At 37.3% G+C, this 24,284-nt stretch overlaps 1 protein-coding gene across 2 annotated transcripts in view; it reads left to right on the forward strand.

Moving 5' to 3' along the window:
• Positions 1 to 24,284, forward strand: part of CENPF (centromere protein F) — a 52,080-nt gene that overhangs the window by 15,101 nt on the left and 12,695 nt on the right. The window contains exons 1-12 of one of the 2 annotated variants that reach the window (XM_038134134.1): positions 2,293 to 2,349; positions 2,840 to 3,042; positions 4,383 to 4,579; positions 5,871 to 5,986; positions 7,024 to 7,115; positions 9,459 to 9,732; positions 11,122 to 11,324; positions 13,618 to 13,743; positions 15,396 to 15,524; positions 17,081 to 17,203; positions 19,766 to 19,901; positions 20,373 to 23,824. In XM_038134134.1, coding sequence (XP_037990062.1) covers positions 2,881 to 3,042; positions 4,383 to 4,579; positions 5,871 to 5,986; positions 7,024 to 7,115; positions 9,459 to 9,732; positions 11,122 to 11,324; positions 13,618 to 13,743; positions 15,396 to 15,524; positions 17,081 to 17,203; positions 19,766 to 19,901; positions 20,373 to 23,824 — 5,010 coding nt within the window. In that variant the 5' untranslated portion in view covers positions 2,293 to 2,349; positions 2,840 to 2,880. Of the gene's footprint in view, positions 1 to 2,292; positions 2,350 to 2,839; positions 3,043 to 4,382; positions 4,580 to 5,870; positions 5,987 to 7,023; positions 7,116 to 9,458; positions 9,733 to 11,121; positions 11,325 to 13,617; positions 13,744 to 15,395; positions 15,525 to 17,080; positions 17,204 to 19,765; positions 19,902 to 20,372; positions 23,825 to 24,284 lie in introns of those variants that run through there. The other variant, XM_038134135.1, reaches the window with a different exon arrangement.

The raw sequence follows: 24,284 nt of genomic DNA on the forward strand, positions 1-24,284 counted from the left end.
AAGACTTGAGGTAGTCTTTGCTCAAAATCATGGGGAACTCTAACACAGGGGATTTTGAGAGCGTCCTAGAAAGACCTAAAGAATTCAGCCAGTAGAGAATAATGAAAATAATTACAAGTGTTAGACAAACTGATGATTATTATTAAGATCCTTTATAAGTTGTTATTATTTTTTCAGAGTATTTGGTCTTATTCATGGATCTCATAATTCAATCTTACATTTACTAATATTTTTATTCTTCTATTTACTTCTGGTAATTAATGTCTCGACATTTATGAAGGTATTGTGCAGAATAAGTTGATGTGGCAAAAGAAAAAACAAGTTTCTGTACTCTTTATGAGTCTTTTTATCTTTCACGATAATTAGTTAATTCCTGCAATAGTTACATAAAGGTTGTCAAATATGAAAGAATTAATTTGTAAATCATTATCCCAGTACAAACCTGACCATTCTTAGAAATCAGCTTCAGAAAAAGTGTTTTCTCATATTTAAGTTGACAACAGTGGTCTGGTTCCCTTCCTTTAGCCTCAGTTATCCAGATATTAATCAGACTGCATCTTAAAAGCTCTGCACAGACCAGCTGCTTATTCCTTTTTCATGCCTTGTAACAACACTGGAGGCTGTCTCTACTCATTCGTTCCCTACTGAGAAATAGGCCACCACTCATGGAAGTTGAAGCTGTTTCACAGAAGCTTTCCCTGAGGGATTAATCATGATTAACTGGTTTAAATGCTAGAGCTCCATGTCCATCAGTAGTCCCACTGTAATATCATCTGTAGAAAATGAAAACTCTTCAACTTCTACAATTGATTAAGTAGTATTTTTTACTGTCCAGTGGGAAACACTTACTGAAAGTAGCATATAATGAGTATTTTATTCTTACAGAACATTTGCCCCTTGTCCACCAAGCAGAGGATCCCCTTCAGTTCAGATTAGTTCTCAGCTTTCATTAATTATTTGGCAGTATTTATTTAATTAATTATTTGCCAGTGTATGAGGGTTTTCTACTCTTCTAAAGCAGCTCCTGCTCCACTGCTGTTCTGTGCTGTTCCCCCAGGAGCACCTGCATTAAGTTCATAATGGAAATTTCTAGCCTGTCTGGTTGTTTTGGGGGTTTTTAATCGTTATTTGTGAAGAGGTATTTATGATGGATCAGTTCCATCACTGCAATGGCTTGTTTTGTTCAGGAGACAGTTTGGAGATTTTTTAACAATGTGCTGGTGAGTTTGTTGTGCCGTGTTTATTTATAATCAGAGCTCTCACCAGCTGACTGGTGAGCTGTTTAACTTCTCACGGAAGATTTGTTTAACTCGATTTTCTAAATATGATTAAAAGAGCAGTGCTTGAGTAAATATTCTCAGAATAATTATGAGAGGCAGAACATTTAAATAGGTAAAATGACAATCAGATCATAGAATCACTAGTCACGGATTCTGACGGGAAGGAACATTGTGCTTCAAATCCAAAACTCGCCTCAGAGAGGCGGTCAAGGGGGAGGTAGGGAGGGGAATACCCGAGGGTTTGAAAAACCAGTCACGGGTACCCAGGCAAGTTCACAGGAACCTCAGAATCCTTCAGCCTTCACTGTTGCCATGTCCATTCTATGCTCTGTGTTAGACCATACTTACAAACTATTTGGGGCTTTTTGATTGAGCTTATTTCTGGGCAGAAAAGGTGTAATATTGGGCTCAATTCCCTGCTCGCCTGTAGAAAAACTAAAGGAAAAACGAACCCTAAGCCCTGGGAGCAGAACTGAATAGGAAAGCACTACGGGATCATGCCGTTGATCTTTCCCAGTGAACGGGTGACGACCGGGACAGCATGTTGTCGTTCCTTTTCTCATAATTCAGGTTCTCTTTGGGGTCGGGAAAGTGGGTTTGGATAAAGATATGACACCACCGTCCGTCACACCCCACAACCCCCCCCCTGCATCCCCATCCCTTCGCCCACCCTCATGCCCTTGCCGCCCCGCCGCTCGCCCCGCCCTACTGCGGGCACCGCCCCGCCCAGCTGAGGGCGACGGCCTCGGGGCCGCCGCGCGCCTGCGCTGTCGCCTCCAATGGAGTTTGAACGCTTCCGAACCAGCCATTCAGGAGGGCGGGCGGCGCCGCGCTGCGTTCCTATTGGTTGCAGGGCCGCGGCCGCGTGGCGAGCGGCGTGGTGAGCGGGCCAATCAGCACGCAGGGCCGCGGCATGGCGGGGGCGGGCGCAAACGGCCGCGGGGCGGTGGCGCCGGGTTTGAGTCGTGGCGGGAGCGCGGCTGCCGTGAGGGCTGCGGGCACCGGGCACCAGGCACCGGGCACCGGGCTGCGTCGGCAGTGGTCGCCGGGGCTCGAGTCGGCGTCGCCGGTAGGCACTTAACAGTGAGTGAGCGGTCGGGCGCGGGGCTGACGGTGGTAGGCAACCGCCCTGTTCTGTGCGGGCTCTCCGCCTGTCGTTGGTCTCTAGTTTTAGGTACTCTGAGATACCCCGAGCTCAGCTGCGTTGCTTTGAAAAGTAAATAAAGAAGCGTTGCTGAGGCCTCCTACGGAGCCGTGTGTTTTGGCAAGGAGATGCCACCTGAGGCAGAGCTGTCAAATACAAGTGTAAAAGTACAAGCCCTGTTGTTGTCAGGAGATTCGTTAGAGCGAGGTTTTAAGATCTGCTCTTAACTGTATACAAGTGTGTCAAAGTAGGACCTAATGTTTTAAGGTGCTGCTTGGTGTTTAGATCGGGAAGCTTGTAAGGTTGTGGAATACTTTATTCTAATCGCTGCTGAGCTTAAAAGATGCAATTTCTCTAAAAGGGACGCTTACTTCACCTCTTGGAAGGTCTCATTGTAGCTGTTCTTGTGTTTCAGGCATAATACTCTATTCTATGTGAAACAAGAATCTGGCCAGTATGAGCTGGGCTGTGGAGGAATGGAAAGAGGGCCTCTCCCCCAGAGTCCTGCAGAAGATCCATGAGCTGGAAAGTCAAGTGGATAAGCTTAAAAAGGAGCGTCAGCAAAGGCAATACCAGCTAGAGACTTTGGAGGCAGCGTTGCAGAAACAGAAGCAGAAGGTAACCCAAAATGCCATTCTTCATGCCAAGCACTGTTATAACATTTTATTTTCTGGTAGTTGTTGTTAGAGAATGGGTTAGTATTTTGCTTCTTCCTGACTGAAAGGAAAGGTAGCACAGAATTATGAACTGTTTATCTTCATCTTACTTAAAACTCATGTTCTTCCCTCTATTTAGTTCTTTTTGGTTGGTAATATAATTCCTGCTTCCTATCTGTTTGGCATGATTGTCCCTTTCTAGTTATTTATGTGTACTTTAAGGATTTTCTACAGCTCTTTATGACTATGAAAATAAACATTTTATTGTTACACTCATTAAAATCCATGGTAAGGACCGGGCCTATTTTATATACCAGAGCTGCACAGTTGGCAGCCTCTTCCTATTTCACCTTGCCTACTGATACCTATAATCTTAGTTTATGTTATTCTTAGCTTTTTCCTTGTAGATACTGGGGGTTTAGGATTTGGTTTCCCTTTTAGTTTTTAGGGCTGTAATTTTACACCTCATCTAACTCTACCCTGTCAGCCCTGTAACCAGGGGACTAAAGACCTGATTGGTCAGGGTCCTGCCATGCTTCAGGTCAGCAGTGACTCATTTGGTTAAATTTTGTTTTGTAATCTTTGACTACAGTTCAGAGACAATTTACAAAGGTTGCTTGTTATTCCCTTTAGATTGCTACAACTTTCTAGAAAATCTTAAGCCTAGCAGTTTTCTTTGAGTTTCTTCTCGCGAGTTTCCAGGAAATTGTTTCAACCATTCCAAGGAACTGCTGTGGTCCCCAAACAAAAAGAAAGGGTGCTTTAAAACTCTCAGAAGCAGCAGGTAATACAATTGTCAGTCAAAGAACAACACTGTGACCAAGATGATGCCCCTTGGATGTTCCTCCAGGGAGGAGAAGGACATCTTTCCTGCCAGACCCTATCTTCAAAGTTGTGACCTTTAATAATTATTGTGGAGTGAGCCAATGTCTTCTGGCTGCTAAAGATAGACTGGAAAGGGAAGTGAGATGATCAGTGAAGAATGTGGACTGATGATGATTATCAGTATTTAGGGATTGATTAATTTTTTTGGAGAGCTCATATCTCATCAATAAATAGAAGCTGTTAGTGTTACTGAGTTGAATTTTGGGAAATGTGGGTTTTTTTCAGACCCAGAACTATTTAAACAATGTGTACATTTGAAGTTTTTAGAGCTGTCAGGATTTTGAAATGTTAGGAAGAAAATAACAGCATTGTGCTGAACCCACCACAAACATCTGAACTTTGTGTTACTGAAATAATAAATGTACTGAAGTATAGAGAGGAGCTGATAATTTCAAAATGTCTCTGTGTTCCAACTAGGTTGAAAGTGAAAAAAATGAATCTGCAATACTCAAAAGGGAAAACCAGAGCTTGATGGAATTGTGTGATAATCTTGAGAAAGCAAAGCAGAAGATTTCACATGATCTTCAAGTAAAAGAATCTCAGGTCAACATTCAGTCAGGTCAGCTGAATTCCTGCAAGAAGGATATTGAAAGGCTAGAACAAGAACTGAAAAGGTGAGGACTTGCTGTATGTCTCTAACATATTCACAATGGTTACTTCATAATTTTTTTCCTCGTGTCCTAATAGAAGCAAATAATGAGGAAAATGTATTGTACTTTCATTTTTTATATTTTTTTCTTTTTCTCTTTGATTTTTGTGAAAACTAAAGAGAGTTGAGGTATTTGACTGCTGTGACAAATAATGCAACACAATTTATGTCATGTAGAAATACCAACTTATTCTAAGGAGTTGCTGAGATCCATCAGTGAAGAACCTAGTGAGATTCAACAGGGTTGATAGAACCCCACTAATGTTCTCTGTATCTGCTGTCAAGTGTTGGGATAAAGAGATTGTGAGCTGAGGATATGTGTTCCATTTATCTATTCCCAAAATTAAGTCTGAGTTCCCCCTTCCCATTATATTATTTTACGTAACTGTTCATTGCAAAATATCAGTTACTGCGTGTACCTCATTCTTGGCCATAGTTTGTGATTTTGTATTTGTCTGCCTTTTGTTTGGTATGTGATCATTTGCCACTTCATCCCAACTGATGGTCCTCTGAAAGAGGAGTTCTTGGCATTGAGCTGTAAAAGAGAGGGAAAATAAAAAGGCAAATGTGGAGTCACTGATGCAATGGGCTATGGCCTGGGATCATCTTACCAACCTGTGCTCACTGAGTAGGACAGAAGTTACTATATGGCCTCTGAACTAGTTATATGGTTTCATTGGATGCCCTGGTGTCTTCAACCTCACAAAATTCCCTCAAATGGGTTTTCCATTGTGGTGTTTTGGGTAGTGATGTAAATGGAACATGTGAAAAATACACTGACAGGAGAGTATTCCCTTTCATTTTGATAAAGTATGCATAGTTTTCTGAAAGCGTGCAGTATGAGAACATAACAACTGACAGTTGTGTTTCCTGCCATAAAGGTGCTCAGCGAATAGTTTGATATTCTCAGTGCTTACAGTTATTTGGGTATGCTTAGCTGAACTACAGCTTCATACAGTAAGACCTCAAGGAGTTCTAACAGATTTTCTTCTACTTGGGGTTTGATTTTGATTTTGTATTTTTTTTAGCTGTGACTCCTGTGTAATTGATTAACTGTGTTGAAACTCTAAATAAGATGTCATTTATATTTTTGTGTTGCACCACCTAAAAATTTTCAGTGGATATGTCTTGACTTGACTGTTAAACTAAGTCCTTAGAATCATATAATCTGTTAGTATATGTCGGGTTCTTAAAAATAACTAATTAACTTTTTAATTTCCATTATTAACCTATGCTGCTGCTTCTTTCCTAAACAGATGCAAATGTGAGCTTGAGAGAAGTCAGCAAACATTGACTGCAGGAGATGTATCATTCAGTGGCACTCCACAGAAAAGTTTTACTGCTCCTTTAACACCAGTTCAAAGTAATAATGGTAAATGATCCTTTTCTTCATCCAGCACAGATAGTTGACTGTCAGTTTTCTTGGAAGGTTGAGTATTTTAAACACTAGACTTGTACTGAGTTGCCTAGCCCCTCTTATGTAAGTTATTATGAAAGCATCTAATTTGTAGCACCCTAGGTTTTTGATTTTCAAAATTATTAGTACAGATTGAACACATCACAAATATTACATTTTTTCAATGCTACATTTAAGGACATAGAATAGTAATAAAATATCCTTCAGTAGACTGCATCAGTCTTTTGAATGCCTGTTCCTGGTGTCAGCTCTTCCCTTCATGTTGTGGGGAGCAAATTTCTCCCTGTACCACAGGTACTTTAACTAAAATGCTGTCAAAAGTTAAATGTGTTATTTATTTGGAAAGGTTTTTTTTTTTTTTTTTTTGCGTAGACTGTTACTGTGCATGATATGCTACACGATTAATGCTCTGTATCCATTTCAAAGCATCACGTCTATCTTCAAATTAGTGATGTCAAAAATATTTAAAATATTTGAATGAACTGGAAAAACGACAGGAAGTTTCCTGAAGTGAAGAATTCTGTGGTCAGACACCCTTATGCTCTTTATGCAGAAAAACTTTGTGTTCAATATTATACGGGTTACTTCTTTCAGTGCTATGAATGAATGTTCTGTGGGCTTGGCATCTCAGTCTTACTGAGTCTTTCCCAGTGGGAAATCTGAGATAATGTCTTACTCTTGTTCCTTTTACTCTCTTTATGCATATCTGCAGAAGGGTGCAGTTAGTGGCAATGTCAAGCATTCCACTAAGCATGATACTCCTGAAAGAGGGATAAGATTAAAATGATTAAAAGATAAAAATTTACCTAACTTTATTTAAAGTTGTATTCCTGGGGAAGTATTTTCCTTTGAAAGCTGGAGTCTTAAATTCATTTAGATAATTGAATCTTATAACATTTCAAGTTGGAAGGGACCCATAGTGATAAGAAAACCTGGCTGGATTGGGTGAAAAACTGGTTGGACTAAGGCAGATATTCATCATGTCTTTGTAGATGCTAAGTTTGAAGAACTAGAAGAAAAATACAAGAAAAAAGTACAAGAAAATAAAGAGCTAGAATTGCAACTGAGAACCATCCAGCTTAAGGTGAGTATCTGTTTGGAATGGTTTGTGCGATATCTAAGATGGCAACCACTGAGTGAACTTGGAATATGTAATGGAAAACTAGTGAAAAATATTATACATCACGTAAAATATAACTTCAAAAGAAAGAGAGAATTAATCTGTGTGTACTGCCATTCAGAAGTAATCTTGGAGAATTCAGAAAAGCCATCCTCTTTGAATAGCAAAGGAAAGGGCAACATTGAAAATGAGAACACATCCTTCACAAACTGGAAGTCTCATGCAAGCAAGGACAAGATAAAACAGTGTCAGTTATGCCAAGTTAAATACTATATGATAATAAAATAGCCTTGAAAAATATTGTTAGTAATAATTCACACCTAGAAAATAGAAACCCATAAATCTTCCAAACATATATGAAGGAGGAACAGTATTAGCTAATCTCTGAGAACAAGATGAATAAGATGTGAAAGCCCTCAAGGAAAAAGACATTGCAGAAAATGTGAAATAATTTTTATCTTTGGTACTTACTATGTGAAGGTTTAAAAACTTTTCTATATCAGAGCCTTTTTTCGTTGGGGTTGAATCTGTGGCACAGCCTCAATTTGGAAATAAGTAGTCTTAAATTAGATTGTATCTGTTGATTTTTTTTTTAAATTACCATTCATTTTATCAGAGACTACTTTCCTGTTAATTGATAGGACACTGCAGTGTGGGACTGTTTTTATCACTGTGATGTGCAATGTTGCCTATTCTTCTCTTGACACTGGAAGGGGACAAGGATGATAACATTAGAGAAAAACACAATGTTGCTTCTTGGAAATACAGTTTAGTCAGGCCAACGTTTTGTCCTGGGCAAATTGTTAGAAATATGACATGGTATGTTTATTGAAGCATGGGTAGGCGTATGGAGAAAAAGTCAACTGTTTGCTGATGAAGGCAAATCATGCCTCATATTTCAGATGTTTTGGGGATTTTCTTATAAGAACAAATCAGAAAATGCATAAGTTAAATGCAACTCAGTGTAATGTTGGATATACACTGATGAAAGGGAAAAATTGGATAAGGGGAGTTCTTGCAAATTTAAAGGAAAAGATTGTGTGGAGAGTGGCAAAAAATGGTCTATTTTTACTGGGGAATGGTCAAGAGAGGAGCCTGAAAAGGCTTAGTAAAGAGAACTGTGCTATTCAGCATATTGATAAGTGGTCTGAAAGAGAGTTGAATAATATGGTTGAAGACCACACACTATTTTGTAACACTCGCAATAATTAAGATGACAAGTAAAATTCAGCTTAGAAAAGAATAGTGAAATAATACATCAGGAAAACATAATTTGAAAAAGGAATACCTGATACATTCGGACTTAGTCTATGATTCCAGGAAGCATTTGTTTGTCATTGCGGCTAGTTTGGGATTCAAACTTTTGTCTCAGAAACGATAAATTTAAATGGCATATAGGGGAAATGATTACTGCATGCATGATTAGTTTTCTTTTCCTCTTTGTTAACAAGTTATTTTACGGGATTGGACACAGCATTCTGGGCACTGTAATATAGATTTTTGGTCTTGGCACAGCTGTTCCTAGATAACAGTATGTTCTCTGGTTTGACTGAGAAGTCACACTGGGTATTACATGGTTTAGGGATTTAGTTTAAGAAAAAGTAACTCAAATGAGCTGCATTTCAAAATCCAGTTAAAAAAGCAACAGGGACTTTACTGTTTGAGGTTTTGTTTGTTTGGGGTTTTTTTTCACTTAAATTAGACTTTTTTCCTCCTCCTTTTTTTTTCTCTGTTTAATTTTTTTATGGGGAAATATTGAGAGCTTGTACCTGGCAGATTTTATTACAGCAATTTTGGAGTACTCTGTTTATAAGTTTAAATAATTATATGAGTTTTGAATTTACCTGTGATTCTCCAGTAGAACTAAATGTTGGTCAAATATCAGATATGTTAATCTAGACTTCTCTATTTTTATTGTTTTCTTTGCAACTTACTTGTCTTCACTTGCCTGCAAAAATGTAGGCTTTGATTTTAGGAAATGATGGAGTTTAAAAACTCCTCTTTAAAAAGACAAAAATGTATGTATGTTGCTTATAAAGATACACAGGTCACAATTAATTTTTTTATATCCTAGTTTGTATTTATAAGTAGCAGCTATGATTGGAATCTTGGGCTAAAGTTATTTAATTTACATAGCATAAAAAATAATGACATGTATCAGGGCTTTGCACTGGTGGGTGCTGCGACATTATAACTGTGTGGAATGATGATGACCTATTAGCTATTAATGTTAAATTAGTTATTTTCTTTTATGTTGGATAAGGAACTGTGTAAAGGTACATAAGGTACATCCTTTTATTTTTTTAGACACAGAAAATAAATCAGCCTCATCCTCAAAGCTCTTTGAGTCACAGAGAGATTGCTCGGCATCAGGCTTCCTCATCCGTGTTTTCATGGCAACAGGAAAAGACACCTTCTAGAAACCCAGAAACACCTGCAAGGGGAAGTTCTGCGGCATCCTCCTTTCCTTGGGATAAAGAAACAAATTCAAGTATTCTATCAGAGAAGAACGAGTTTGACAACAGCTTTGCTGAGAACTCGAATTCCTCCCTCATGATCCAGCTAAGAGCACAGAACCAAGGTATCAAGGAAAAGAGAGAGATACTTGCAGTTACCTTTGCCGACTGGCTCTGTTGGCTGCTGGTGTATTTTCAGTGATCAGCCATACAAAAATTACCTACAAGCTGTGGTATCTTTTACATCAGGGGTATGAGAATTGGAAGGGAACAGTTGGTATTTTTGGGCTGAGTAAGGGACATAATCTAAAAGGAAAAATGCCGTTTTCCATTAATCCCATTGTTCCAGAAGCAATCTTCTTAAAACCGCTAAAAAACCTCGTATTTCATTGTATCTCACTGTTAAATTCAATTACATTATTTCCTTATTTTTCTGTACTATTGATACATTTGACTAAGCAATAATGTCTTAAAAATTCGATGATTGAACATGCTTAGTGCATAACTGAGTTGGTCCATGATGGATGCTACTGGAAGCACAAAATTAAGTACAATCAAAACCCAAGATATGGTCTTGTATTGCACACACTGACATGAAGAAATAATCATTCCTGATACCTGATAGTTTTAAGAGAGGATATAGCTGGTTTGTTGAGCATTCACTTGAGCCTGCTATTTGTACCCTTCGGACAGCTTTTCCACTGTTTGACAAGTCCCCGAACTCTCCAAACTCTTCATTGAAATACCTCACATACAGCTTCAATTTTGGTGGCTTTTACAACTTGGAAGCTGTACAAATTCAGAATCAGGAAGACAGGACTTATTTTAACAAAAAGCCTACAAAGCCAGATAATATTAATTCTGGATAATACTTCCTGTAGGTGACTTATGTTTTCTACTGTGAGTTGTGTTTCTGCTGTGTTGTGGTTTTTAGAAGATAAACTCTTACTGATGTATACTGTGAGAATGTTACTTTGTTTAGTTTTATATGTATGCTAGTTTTGAGACAGGAAAAAAGATTGAAATACAAAATGGGACATTTGCAGTTACCAGATAGTTGAAAAGTCTTTTGGAAGCACAGTTGTGCTAAGGAAATGCTTGTAGTGGATATACTTATGAAAAAAAAATGTAATCGTTATTTCAAGTGCCATGTTTCTGAATGTTTAAAAACAGTAACAAAACAAAAAAAAAATAAGCCAGCAGGAGGAACAAATTGTCTTTGCCTCTGCAACACTTGTTCCTGAATTTGCATATTTGTGTTCTTTCTCTTGAAGTAGGAATTATTGATTTACAGTCAACTGTCTTTCAGTCTTCATAGTTTTTTGTTATTGATGTCTTAGTAGAAGGCAGTTAGAACTTGTTTTAACTTGCTGAAAATTTTACTGGGTGTCTGCCTGTGCCAGGAAATTGAGTTGTTATCAAACTTTTTAAATAGGAAGTGGAAGTATGTTGGAAGAGGTACCTTCCAAACCAGTAAGAAAGTATCCTTAATATTTACTGTTTTTTAAATTCAGAACTAAATTCCATTATTAAAGACCTAGAACAGCAATTGCAAGCTCAAGAAAAACTGAAGAGGTCCCATATGAATAAACATCAAGAGACTGAACTGGAGCTGGACAGATTGAAGTTGGAATTAACTGAGAAGGATAAAATTCTGAACAAAACCAGAGATAAACTGACTCAAACGAGTACGCAACTTGATCAAGCTACCACGCAGGTAAAATGTTGTCTCATGCATCTTCTGACTGTCCTTACAATTCATCGTCAGTATTCCCATGTGTCAGGTTTCAGCCGTTTAGTAAGAACCGAGGTTCTCAGACTAAGTTTCTCTAGAGTTTACTGAGGATCAAATTTTAAATATATGCTAGTTTGATATGTATTATATGTAAAAACATTAATACACGTAAGCAGTTGCCCATTTTCTGGAAGGTTCTTACACCACCTGAAGAAATAATTTTCATACTCCGGTTAGGATTGACTCAAGAAGACTCTGGAAGATTGACTCAAATTCTGAAAAAATATTTACTGTTCAAGTTGCATAGAGCAACAGTGACATCTGGTGGCAAGTTTTGACCTGAAAAAGACTGTTGCGTCTTTGGCTGAAAGTCAGAATTTGTTGCTTATACTACAGGATGTTGTGGGGGCATAGTCCTTGTATTGTAAATTGCTTGTTATAAATAATGTCTAGGTAAAAATGCAATGCAAGATTAAGAACATACGCAATTTCTAAATGGAGTTTCATGGCCTAATCCTAGGGAGTTTGAATTCATAGTAAAAATCAAGAGACTAGTACCCTTGCTTAGTCAAGAATTTACAGAGTGTATGTAAGTAAATACACATAAAAATCTGAAATGGTTCAGATTTTTGCTCGTAATCATGCGCAAAAGGAGAATGACAGTACTTAAAGTAATTTAAACTGCAGAAGGTAACCAGAAAGTATTTTCCTTGATTAATCAAGTTGCATTACCTTCATAAAGTCCCTTTTCATAACACTTAACAAATTTAAAATTAGTGCACAGATGTCATAATTCCTTGAATCTTCATATTTTCATCTATCTTTTATTTTTTTTCTCTACTGGTGATTCATCTACTGTATAGGGAAAAAGATGTTTCTGTGTGTGTCTTCTCTGGGTTGAATAATTATCCATGTTTGTCAGCAAGTTTCTGCATGCTACTTAAGTGTATTGGTGAGCTAACTTTTCCCACAACTCCTATATTGGTCCTTAAAATATAAACCTTTGCATGTAAACCTTGACCACTCTGCCTTCTCAGAGAGAAAGCAACATTTGCCTGTTGATAATTCTGTGAGGAACAAGTTTAGGGGAAGTCTTGGCTCAGTAAGGGAAAATCAAACATCTGACATAGTCCCTTCACTTCATAAAGGCTCTGTCATCATGGTGAGTTTGTGGGAAGACATAGCTGACCCAGTCTGACAGCTCAATTTCTCTGAAAAGGGCTTAATTTTAATTTATTTGATTCCAAAAATGACTTGATTCAACTTCCTAAAGATTAGGGTATTATGTATTTAATTTTCCCTTGTTATTTTTCTATGGGTTTAAAAGAGTGGAATTGTTTTACTAAAGAATCAAAGGGTATTAAAAGCAGCCCAAGGAAAGTGGCAAGGGTGTGCATCTAGAAAGAAATGCCTGGGTAAGGACAAGGGGAAGTGGGACTTGCCACCATTGGAATTGATGTGCAGTGCATCTTGCCATTTTTCTTACTCTCTGGGGAAAACAAAGTACATATTTTGCATTAGAGATTTGGTCTGGAATGAAATTTACATTTTTTTTGTTCAGGAAGTTAGGTGAACAATGCTTCACTCTCTCGGGTGACATAATATTGACATAATCAACTGAGTTAAATAACAAGTTAATGTGGAGGTGCACCTAGACATAGCTTGTTGGTTTTTTTAAGTTTAAATTGTAAAAATACTGTTATTACAAACTAAGATATTATTTTCTTTTTTCTGTCCAAATCAACTGACTGAATCAGTCTGAAATTTGGTGGCATATCCATTTATTTTCAGTCTAGACATGTAGTTGCTTGGCAGTTGCAGTCGTTCTTTCATTGGTAGCAACCTGAGGTACTGAAAATACAATCTATTCCTAGTGCCAGATGTAACATCCTTCTGCAGACTGTCAAAAACATTGATTTTCTCATTATCTAAATATATATAGATATGTTATCTTATATATCATCTAAAGACGTATTTATTATTGTGTGTCTACACACTCATGTATGCACATACACACTTAATATATATTAAAGTATATATACTCTTTCTGTACATACACACACATTTTCTCACTAACATAAGGAAGAATGAATGAGTTTTGTACTTTGGATTGCTAAGAATTTCTATGGTACCAGCTAAAGTTACTGTGGTTATATGAATGCTAGAACAATTGTAGTAGCTGACAGCAGTGAACTTTTTGTGTGAGAGCTTGTACATTTAAATGAAATATCACTTGCACCTTTAACACTTATGATTGATAACTAAATTATTATAGGTCCAGAAGCTGGAGCAAAAGGTGAAGCGATTGTCAGAAGAACTGAATTGCCAGAGACAAAATGCTGAGAGTGCTCGTCAGTCTTTGGAACAGAAAATAAAGGCCAAGGAAAAAGAATACCAACAGGTAAGATAAGGAGAACTTTTTAGCTTTGACTTCTTGAGGAGAAGTTGGCTTATGTTGTGTATCTGATTTTCTGTTAGTTGCAATCACATTTGACAGAGAGGTAAAAGTTGCAAAGGCAATTGAAAAAATGGAAAAGAAACATCGATAGTGGGGATAGTGTCACAGTGGGGATAGTATTCACTGGAAAATAGAGAACATGTTTGAGAGATAGAATGAGATGCAAATCCATGAGAAACTAGGCTCCATTTTTCATAAAATCATGTATCTGTGAGCTCAAACTTAGTAACCAACTCAATGATTTCTGTGGAATTTGAGTTAATTTTGCATGCATTTCACACAGAAGAACATAATTTCTTTAGGATTATATCTCTATTATTCTGATTTTGGTTCATGCTCAGAAGATGTTAATATAATTAAGTAACATAAGTGTCTTTCATTTCCGTCATGCTAGCTTTTGCAGAGAGAAGCATAGCACTATGCCAGGAATTTTTCTGTAATGAAGTTATATTTAGAAGTAACAGCATTAATACTGATTTGGATTGTATTTTTCTTTTAAGCCTAATAAAGTAATCAGTGTTAGAAATCCAAGAGACAGATTCAGAAGTGATAGTGCTAGTTCAGATGGGCATTTTGAGTTTGCTTTAGGGGTTGGATGTAAGGGCATTGCCCTGAGGAAGACTGCTTGTTGTGTCAAATGTTTAACCTGAGACCTTTTTTCTAAGGTATGTCCAGACAGATAAAATAACTGGCAGCGGAGTGCTGGTGGGGTAGCCGATAAACAGTGTTGCTACCAGCACTCTTGAGTGAAAAAGTGATTTTACAAAGTCTGTTAGTCTAGATGCTGGCTCAGGATCTGAAATTGATGCTGAACCTCATCTAAAAGTGGTAAATTGGAGCAACTGATCTTTGTATTTGAATCGTTGTAGCATTATTGTTTTAATCAAAAGATGGGTTGAAGGCCTATGAACCTTCTGTCCTGTTTTTTTCAGGTTTTTTGTCCTTTTTTCAGTTAGCTAAATAAAGGCCTTCATAAGATTAATATGTTAGCCCACATACTGCCTTTCTAAATTGTTCAGCAAGGCCACTAATCGAGAAGAACTCTTTTTTTTCTGCAGTGGTTAGGATCTGTGAGATGTTACAGGTTCTTAAAATGTTTGTTTAATGTTCATTTATTTATGATATTTGTCTGTCAAGTCCTGTTTAAAGGCTCTGTGTTGCATCTTCTTGCAACAAAATTTGTGCAATGTTGTAGAAAAAAACCCTAACTTATAGTATGGTAAGTAATAGCAGAGATGAACTTGTCTACTTGTACTGTAATGTAATTCTAATATGAAATTTACCTTTAGTATGAGAAATTTTAACACTATTACTTTCATTACTTTTGGATTCAGTTTTTTTCCCTTTCTGTTGCAGGAATGTTATGGTATTAAGTTCTTAAGCAGATGACATACATTAACCCAATGTCATTCTTGCCTGTGTGGTATTTGCCTCATGAATTAAAGCCGTGTTTAAACTGTTTGCTGTGTAAGACAAGTGTCCCTGAGCAGGCAGTACCTGCTGATAAAAATCAGTTGTTATTTCTGCAATAACCAAAATAGAGACTTGTTGTGGTCATGTGTTCATTTCTTTGCTTCTCTGCCGCTGTTTTCTAGGAACTTGCTTGTCAGCAGCGTGCCTTGCAAACACTGGATCAGCAGTGCAACCAGATAAGAAGCAAACTGAACCAGGAGCTACAGCAAGCAAAAAATGACTTCAATGTTCTGCAGGCAGAATTTGACAAAGTAGGCTTTTATTAACAATAAAGTCCACTACTAGAGTGGTAGTTAGTTGTCTCAACAGCAGTGCCTTAATTATACATAAAGCAAAAAAATAATTAATGTGGTGTCTTGTATTAACGTTTTTACAGTATGTATTAGATGTTCTGTATTTATCATTTCTTACCAAAATACTATGTATTTAAATGTGAATTATAGGCTTTTAAAAGTTTGTGGCTAGTCCACTTCTCACAGGAAAGGAGATGTAAATGCAGGCAGTGCAGGTAAAATAAATCTGAGAAAGGAGCAGCTAAGGCTGATCACAAGACACTTTATGTAAAAAAAACCACAAAACAAAACAAAAAACCAAACACCATGCGAGGTGTAGTTTGATGATAGAGCTACTGACCAACAGGTCATTGCCCTTTGGAAAAACAGTCCCATTTTCATATACCCTAGCCATGCATTCCTCATGTGATCCTGGAGAGAGCTGGTAGAGGAGACAAAAAAAAAGCTTAAAAAATATCACATTTAAATTACAATATGTGTGTACAGAACCAAGTGTTTGCTATCAGTTTAACTCCCTGAACTGATTCTACACAAAATCCGATGAGTGTCATGGCCTGTGTAAGGAAGAAGATTGGTATGAAGGAGTTCTTCCACAGCTTTGGCAGCAGCTACCTATTAAAACACTTGAGTTGTCACCAACTCCCAATTTTCAGTAGTTTAAAAAGCAACACAAGCTTCAAGAGTGGGTGACCAGAAAAGAGGAATGTTTAAAAGCCTCCAAAAACCCTTGAGAGCATTTCTCAAGCAGCAGAGCTAACTGATTTTTTAAAAAGGGCCAAAAGTTCTTGAAAGTTGTATTGAGAAGTGCCATTTGCAGGCATCCGAAATTGAAACATCATTTCTAAAACTGCCAACAGATTTCTTGCAGCTGTGGGGCTACATTCAGTCAAAAGTTTTTACTGGAGGCTTCTTTATTATATGCATATTCTTTTGTATATGATTACTGAAAAATTGATTAAATTGAGAGGATAATAAGTGTGCCTTTTACTTCCTTCTCAAAGAAAGGTAATTTACTTGATGACCTTGGAATAGACCTTATAGATGTTTTTTTTGACCCACTAGTATAATTTCCTTCCTTTTTAATCTGGAGTGTTTTAGGACTCTTTCAAAAGAGTTAAAACTTGTTCATTTAAAAAAAAATCTGTGTCAACAGAGCAGTAATTGAAGTTATGATCCTAACTTTGATTCCCATAGCTTAGTAAAAAGCCAACTGTATTTCAATCTCATTTCTATCCTACAGATATCATTGTGGTGATGTAGCTGCAAGTTGGATGAATTAATCTTGTTTCAGACAGTCTAGAAATGTATGTATTTTAGAGACATCCCATCTTTTTGGTCAGAAACAAAGGAGTGGAAAGGCAATAAGCAATTTTTCTATGAACACCAGTAAAGCAACCCTTGGGTTCAGGGTGGGATAAAATAATGTAGCTTCATTTTGTAGCAGAATGTTGAGTTCAAGAATTGGAGTTTAAAAAAAAGAAGTCATTCCTGTGATTACAATGTTGGTTTTCCAGGTAATGGCAGCAAAACAACGCTTGGAACGCGACACCGGTGATCTCACCCAGAAGCTGTGCAGAGCAGAACAGAGTCTATCAGCAGCCCAGGCTAAGGAAGCTGACCTGACAAGAAGCTTTCAGGTGAGCAGTGCTGAGGAATATTTGGCAGAATTAATACCATAAATCAGCAATTTGTAAACACATAATATTCTAGAGCATTTGCTCACAATTTTGTTTTTCCCCATCTGCAATCTTTAAATTCTTTTGTGGACCATCTTAATAACTCATCCTAGTTGTAACAAAAAAATGAGGCCTTTCATGGAAATCAGTGCAGTTTTTGGAGTTAACTGTGCATATGGTTCTAGTTCATGTTGGACTTACTTGAAAAAAAAAAAAATGGTGTTTCAACAGATTCTTGCCTTTGGTTCTGAAATAAAAATCAAACAGTGTTTGATTTTGAAAGTAAATTCTAGAATCGTTGACTGCTGCTTTGATTCATACTGTTAAACTCAGTGATTTTGTACAAATACTATATCCTCTTTTAAGAAAAATGCATCTCTCTTAGAATAAGACAGCATAAATATGCAATGCTGGAAAAACTTTCTCCCAAATGAAGGTGAATTCAGAGAAGTTTCTGTATGCTGCCAAGCTACCTCACTCACACATGCAGAAACCTTTTCACTTTAAAGTCTTCTCTGTCTTCTCAGTTGTTTTGCTTTGGTGGCAGCCAGAACAGCTACACTTGAAATTGTTCCAGTTTTGCCACTAGAGACCTCTCAATGCAAATTTTATCCTTTATTTGGAGAATCAGCAGTAAGTAGGAAAACCCGCTGGATACCTGTGCAATCCATGTAGCAGTTTGGTTTTGTTAAACACTCATTTTGCTTATTACCAGTTGTCATCAGCAGATATAAAATAAGCTGGCATAGTCTCTGCCAAAAATTACCTTCAAAATTCTCTGCAAAAGTCTAAAGTAAAATAGTGGGTTTTGTTCAGATCATCACAAACATTTGTAGGGGTTTAGTGTAGTGTGAAAATTTAGGTATGTGCTTGCTGGTAGGTTGCAATTTCTCAGAACACTCCCAGCTATTGGAATGTGGCTGTTGTTGGAACAGCACTTTGCGTGGTTTTGGCCCAGCTGACTGGCTCTCTCTCATACATTGACTTGTTGAGCAAGTCCACAGGAGGCCACCAAGGGGATGATCAGAGGAATGGAGCACCTCTCCTACAAGAAAAGGCTGAGAGAATTGGGTTTGTTCAGCCTGGAGAAGAAAAGGTTTTGGGGTTGACCTAATTGTGGTATTCCAGTCCCTGAAGGGAGCCTACAAAAAAGAAGGAGAGAGACTATTTACAAGGGCATGTAGTGACAGGACAAGGCGAAATGATTTCAAACTGACAGAGGGTAGGTTTGTATCAGACACTAGGAAAAAATTCTGTACCCTGTCTAGCAAGGGAGGTCCCTGCCCATAGCAGGGAGGTTGGAACTAGATGACCTTTAAGGTCTCTTCCAACCCAATGTATAATTCTATGGATATTGAGAATGTTTGCACCAAACTGAAATAATTGGACCTTTCAGCCATTTTCATTCCTTAAAATTGTTTTTCTTTCCACAGATCACCCTAGGTTTTCTAATGAATGGCTTAGTTTAATTCATGTATTGCACCTTTGACTGCAAGGGGTTTAGATGCTTGGACTTCTTGGAAAATTTATTAAGATTGCTAGAAAGCTTATTCATTTAATTTATATGTGACTGGATTTTTTTATTTAAAGTGTGGGTGGGGAAGGCTGTGAGTAGAAGGGAAGGCAACTGTTAGTGACAGTGACAGTTTAAATCATGTTCTGAGGGTAATATATTTATGTTGTTGCAAAAACAACCCTGCCGTGCCAGCAAGCTTTTAATTTTTTACATTCAGACCTTTCCATTTCTTGAGCTTGGCTTTTGTGAGTCCTGTGCTCTTCTGCTAGTAGTAAATGGATGAATAATTTACGGTCTGTTTCCATTTGGGCCATGCCCGTTCTGTGGCATCTGTTGTCCAGAACACAGGAGTTTGGAGAACAAGGATGAGTCTCTTTAAAAGAACTTGTATTTGGTTTTTCTGGGTGCGATGTAGTTACATAGTGTTTTTTGGTGGTGGTCATAGTGTGTTCTGTTTGCTTGTTTGGAATTTTTAAAAATCAATTTATTTGAAAGAAAGTGCTGTTAATTGCAAAATAACCATCTGAAAGTGTAAGCCCTTCTAAATATAAATTTACCAGTGTTGCCACATTGTTGATGTTCAGTGGAAAGAACTTGTCTCTACATAAGATGACAGGTGAAATCTGATCTACACGTTTCTTGTTAATTTTGATGGCATTGCAGGGATTTGTTTACCGAGCTGCTTTGGGAAAGCAGCCTGACTTAATCAGCTCAGATTTTGTAGAATCTATCCGGTCCCATCTCTTTCTGTGAAGTCATGTGGAGCTGTTTGTTCTATGCTAACAGGGAGCGTGCTGACTGCATCAACTGGCGGCATCTCTCTGATGCTGTCAATTCACTAAGAATAAAAAATTCAGCTTTCCAAGCAGTGCTTAGGAACCCAGGCATAGATTCCCAAAGTCTTAACAGTATCTAATGGATTATCTTTACTTTGATTTAAATGAACTGAGTCCATTGATCTCCTTATCAATTTATGTGAAATATGACTTTATTTGGTTTTGGTTTAGGAAGTGAAGCAGGAGAAAAATCTTCTCAATTGTCAACTTGAAAAGAAATCGCGAGAGATCCACCAGCTTGAAGAAGAACTAAATATGATCAAGCAATCTCTAAAGCAAAGCCAAAATTTTACGGAAGAGATGAAAAGTGAGTTATGATTTTAAATTTACAGAACTCTTTCTGGATGTTTCCTGCAATGCTGTAAGTTTCATTGTGAATTAAGTAAAAAGTGTCTGCTGGGGGACATGATTAGTGTTTTTTAAGAACATTGAGTTTGTTGTCAATGAAAATGAGTTTTTTGTCAGTGAACATGAAGATACGCTGTTTTGAAAATGATCAAAGTGTACTGAACTTATCAGCGAATTTGTTTTCATAGAATCTCTTTTAAATATAAAATTTCTGTTTAGCAGTTACTTTATGGAAAGCTGGCTGTATGTAGTGCCTGTAGCCTAAAATAATATAAACATCCTTCATCCAGTGATATATCTTAAGAGTGATGCTTTGCAGTAGAATGAGAATTGAAAATAGTAAAAGTAAATAGTATCACCTCATCTAGAAAGTTATCAGTAGACTTGCCAGTATTGACTGACAAAGATTTGATGGTATTTTCTTCTACAGATAAGAATGCTGTTCTGGAAATGGAGCTGAAGCTACTGGAAGAGAAATTTAAAAGGCAAGAGAGCTCACTTTCACTGGAGAGCCTGAAAATAGCTTTAGCTGACATGGAAAAGCAACAAGAGTCTACCCGAGGTCTCCTTAAGGAAAAAGATAATTATATTAAAGAACAAGACTGTAAAATAAGTAAGATGGAGGGAGAATCAGAAGCTTTGCAGAGACTTCTTGGATTAAAGCAGAGAGAATGTGAAGAATTGCAAAAAGAGGCTACTGTTTTTTCTCAATGGAAAAATGAAACTGATAATCTTATCAATAAACTTAAGTCTGAAAAGGAAGGTATGCTTGCTCATATTAATGACTTGGAGTGTTCCCTTCAAAGTCAGCGAAGCAAAAATGATGAGCATAGTGAGAAACTTAGAATGATGCAAACCGAAAGTGACAGGAAATCCACAGAGATTAGAGAACTTAAAGATATGCTGAAATGTAAAAGTGCAGAATTAGAAGAACAAAAGAAAGCTTTTGATGAATTTAAGCAGAAAGCAGAATGTTCTGATAAAAAGTACTGCAAAGAGATGGAAAATATGTCCTGTAAAATATTCCAGCTCACCAACCAAGTTGCTGAAGTAGAAGAAAAGTTACAATTGGCAACAAGTCAAGGACTGCAAAGGGAGCAGTGCTATCATGATCTGCTTGGTGAATATGAAAAAATCTGTTGTCTTGTAAAAGCAAAAGATACTTCAGAAATGACAGGAGATGGAGAAGTTAATTTACAAAGCAGACAGGATAAGACTCCTTTAGAGAATATGCAATTTGCAGCAACTAGCTCCAGCACTGGAGTGTTGGATTCTGGATGTGCAGGAGCTCTTCTAGAAGTGGGAAAAACTAAGGATCTGGCCAATTTAGAAGAGCAGATCTCTTTTCTTGAGAGCTCTTTAGCAGCTCAAAAGCAGCTGAATTCCAATCAGCAGCAGCAGTATGAAGACTTACTGCAAATAAAGAGTGAAACAGAACAAAGGTTATTTGCAGTAGAACAGACATACACAAGCTTCATGACAGAAACTGAGCAGCACATCAGTAATTTGCAAGCAGATATTTCAGCACGTCAGGAATTAATTGAAAAAACTTCAGGTATTCTTGAGGAAAAGGACGTGCAGCTGCAAACTTTGAATGAAAGATTAGAAAATCAAGAAGTTGAGCTTCAGGATTTAAAGATCAATAATAAATTGCTTGAGGATTCACTAAGACAGCTGAAGCTCATGTCTGAAACATGGGAATCAGAGAAGAAGGACATGTCTTCAATGATTTGCTCATACAGTAAAAAAATTGGTGAACTTACTGAAGAAAATACAGCCCTTAGGGATTTAATCAGTGCTTTAAAGCAAGAAAAAATAACTTTACTGGAGGCAAATAAAAATATTTATGATAGTTTAAAGGAAAGAGAAGAAATAATTTCTGAAATGTCTGGAAAACATGAAGAGGAAAGACAGCGTATTAAATCAAGAACAGAAGAAATCAAAACAGAGCTTGAAGTTTTGCAGGCAAAGTATAAATCAGTAGAAGAAGAAAATGGAAAAATTATGAACATTCTCAGAGAGCAGACAATTGAATTAGATGAAAAAAAAGCAAAATTAGAACAAAAGAAACAGGTACTTAGTGAGAACAAAGATATCTTACATAAACTTATAGCCTCAGAAGAAATAAAAAAGGACTTGGTTCATGAACTTCAGCAACTGCAGTCAGAATTTTCCAACATCCAACATGTGCCTTCTGTGGAGCTTGACTGTTTAAGCCAGGAAAGGTTAAATGTCAGGACAAGACAAAATACAATGCAAGAGCAATGTGGCTTTGTATTTCAAGAAAAGGAGCAAATGGGGAAGGAACTACCAATAAAAAATGAACCTCTAATGTGTGGTGTTAATTGTGAACAGAGACTCTGTTCAGAACAGTTGAGAAAGTCCATGGAAGAAAAGGATATTGAGCTGAATAAATATCAGGTTAAACTTGAGCTTCTTCAAATGGATTTTGAGGATAGAGAAATCTCTCTAAAGAACTGCAGGTTAGAAGTGATGCAGCTGGAGATGGCTTTAAAAGGTATGGAAGTAGAACTTGAGAAAAGTGTGAGAGAGAAAGAGAGACTGCAGCAAGAACTACTGTCTGTTAAAGACCTGAAAACTGCAGATTCTTCTCTTACTGTGTTAGAGGAAGATGGCCACTCACTGGAGTATAATTACAGTGACATTTCCCAGGATTGTGGCAAAAGAGGAATAGATAGAAGTCCTTCATCAGTGTTGCTGGCATCCTCTTTGCAGGTAACAATAAACCAGCTGAGTGAGCTTGAGAAAATGTGTGAGAGGTTGCAGAATGAAAACACTGCATTAGCCTCTGGATTGAAAGATGCTAAAACTAATGGTACCACAGGTATGAATAAAGAGAAAGAGGAGACTGATGATATAATTAATGCAGATAGCAATTTAAAAGCTGAGAAAGCTGTTCTTCCTGATGAACTTATGGATCCAAGTGATAACAGCAATCTGAGAATGTGTTCTGATAATAAGGAAGTGTTCTTCAGACTTAAAGAATGCGGTTCTTCTGACTATGAAGATTTAAAATTGTCCAGCAAAGAAGTTAAGGTACACTTTGCAGAAGTAAGAGAGAAGCTTTTGACTTTCCAGGATGAACACTTAAAACTATATGAACAGCAATGTAGTATGAGCTCAAAGATATGTGAGCTGCAGTCTTGTATTGAAATGCTGAAAGCAGAAAATTCTTTATTGTCAACAAGTCAGAGCAGTGCTCATGTAGATTCTGTGCAAGTGTCACTGTCATCCAGCCGAGATGACATGCTGCCTAGATTAGATGAAACTAAGGCCACGGATTCTTCCTCAGACCTTTCTGTAAATCCCTGTTTATTAGAAGTAAGTGAGGTGGTTGATTCTCATAACAGTGGTTCATGCAAATGGACAGAGGAAATGAATCAGACAGACAGTTCTGTAGAAGTAATTTCAGAGGATGCAGCAGAAGTTTTGGTTGAAAAGTGCCATAATGATCACAATTTGGGTTCTGTTAGAGAGTTTGGGAGTATTACTCCAAGAAAATCTAACCTGGAAAGTAGAATTGAAGAACTTCAGATGCTCTGTCAGACATATGAGAGGGCCATCAAGGTGCTTGAAGATCAGTTTCATGTTCAAGAGAATATGAAAAATGAGGAAATACAAGAGCTGAAAGAAGTTATACTCTCTGAAAGGAAAGAAATAGATCATCTTAAACAGCAAAATCTATCTGAGAAGGAAGAATGGCAGCAGAAGCTGAATCATCTGACTATGGAGATGGAGTGCAAACTGGCAGCAGAAAGAAAACAAACTAAGAATCTCTCTTTGGAGTTGGAAGCAGCAAGACTCCAACTACAGGTCCTTGATTTAAGTTCTCATTCACTGCTGTGCACAGATATTGAAAATGTAAGTAATTGCTGTCATGCAAATGAGTTTTATGTAAATCCTTTGATTGTGGTCACTTAGATTTCACTGCAAAAATTCTATTTCAAATTGTGCCTCACAGAAGCAGTACTATTTTTTTGAGAAAGAAGAAAAATAATCCATACTTGAGCAGTACTCTTTGTCCCTTTAGTAATGCTAATAATAATTCACTTTGTTGTGTAGACACCTATTTTCCCAAAATACAGAAGGATGTGGTATCTTTGCACACGTCTTTCAGCAAATTTATCTAAAATTTCTCCCTCAATACCTTTTGGGCCAAAGATGTGTGTATAAATAAGTGTCAAACCTTTCTGTAAGAAAGGAGACTGTGAAGTAGGGAGGGGTATCTATTTATCTTGCATAAGAGTAGGAGCTTTACTAGTTAAACAAAAGTTTGAAAACTTACCTTGTTTTTTCTTATATGTATTCTTCCCCCTCTTTT

The sequence above is a fragment of the Motacilla alba genome, chromosome 3 (assembly GCF_015832195.1).
Source record: "Motacilla alba alba isolate MOTALB_02 chromosome 3, Motacilla_alba_V1.0_pri, whole genome shotgun sequence".
In the NCBI taxonomy this organism is placed as follows: Eukaryota; Metazoa; Chordata; class Aves; order Passeriformes; family Motacillidae; genus Motacilla; species Motacilla alba.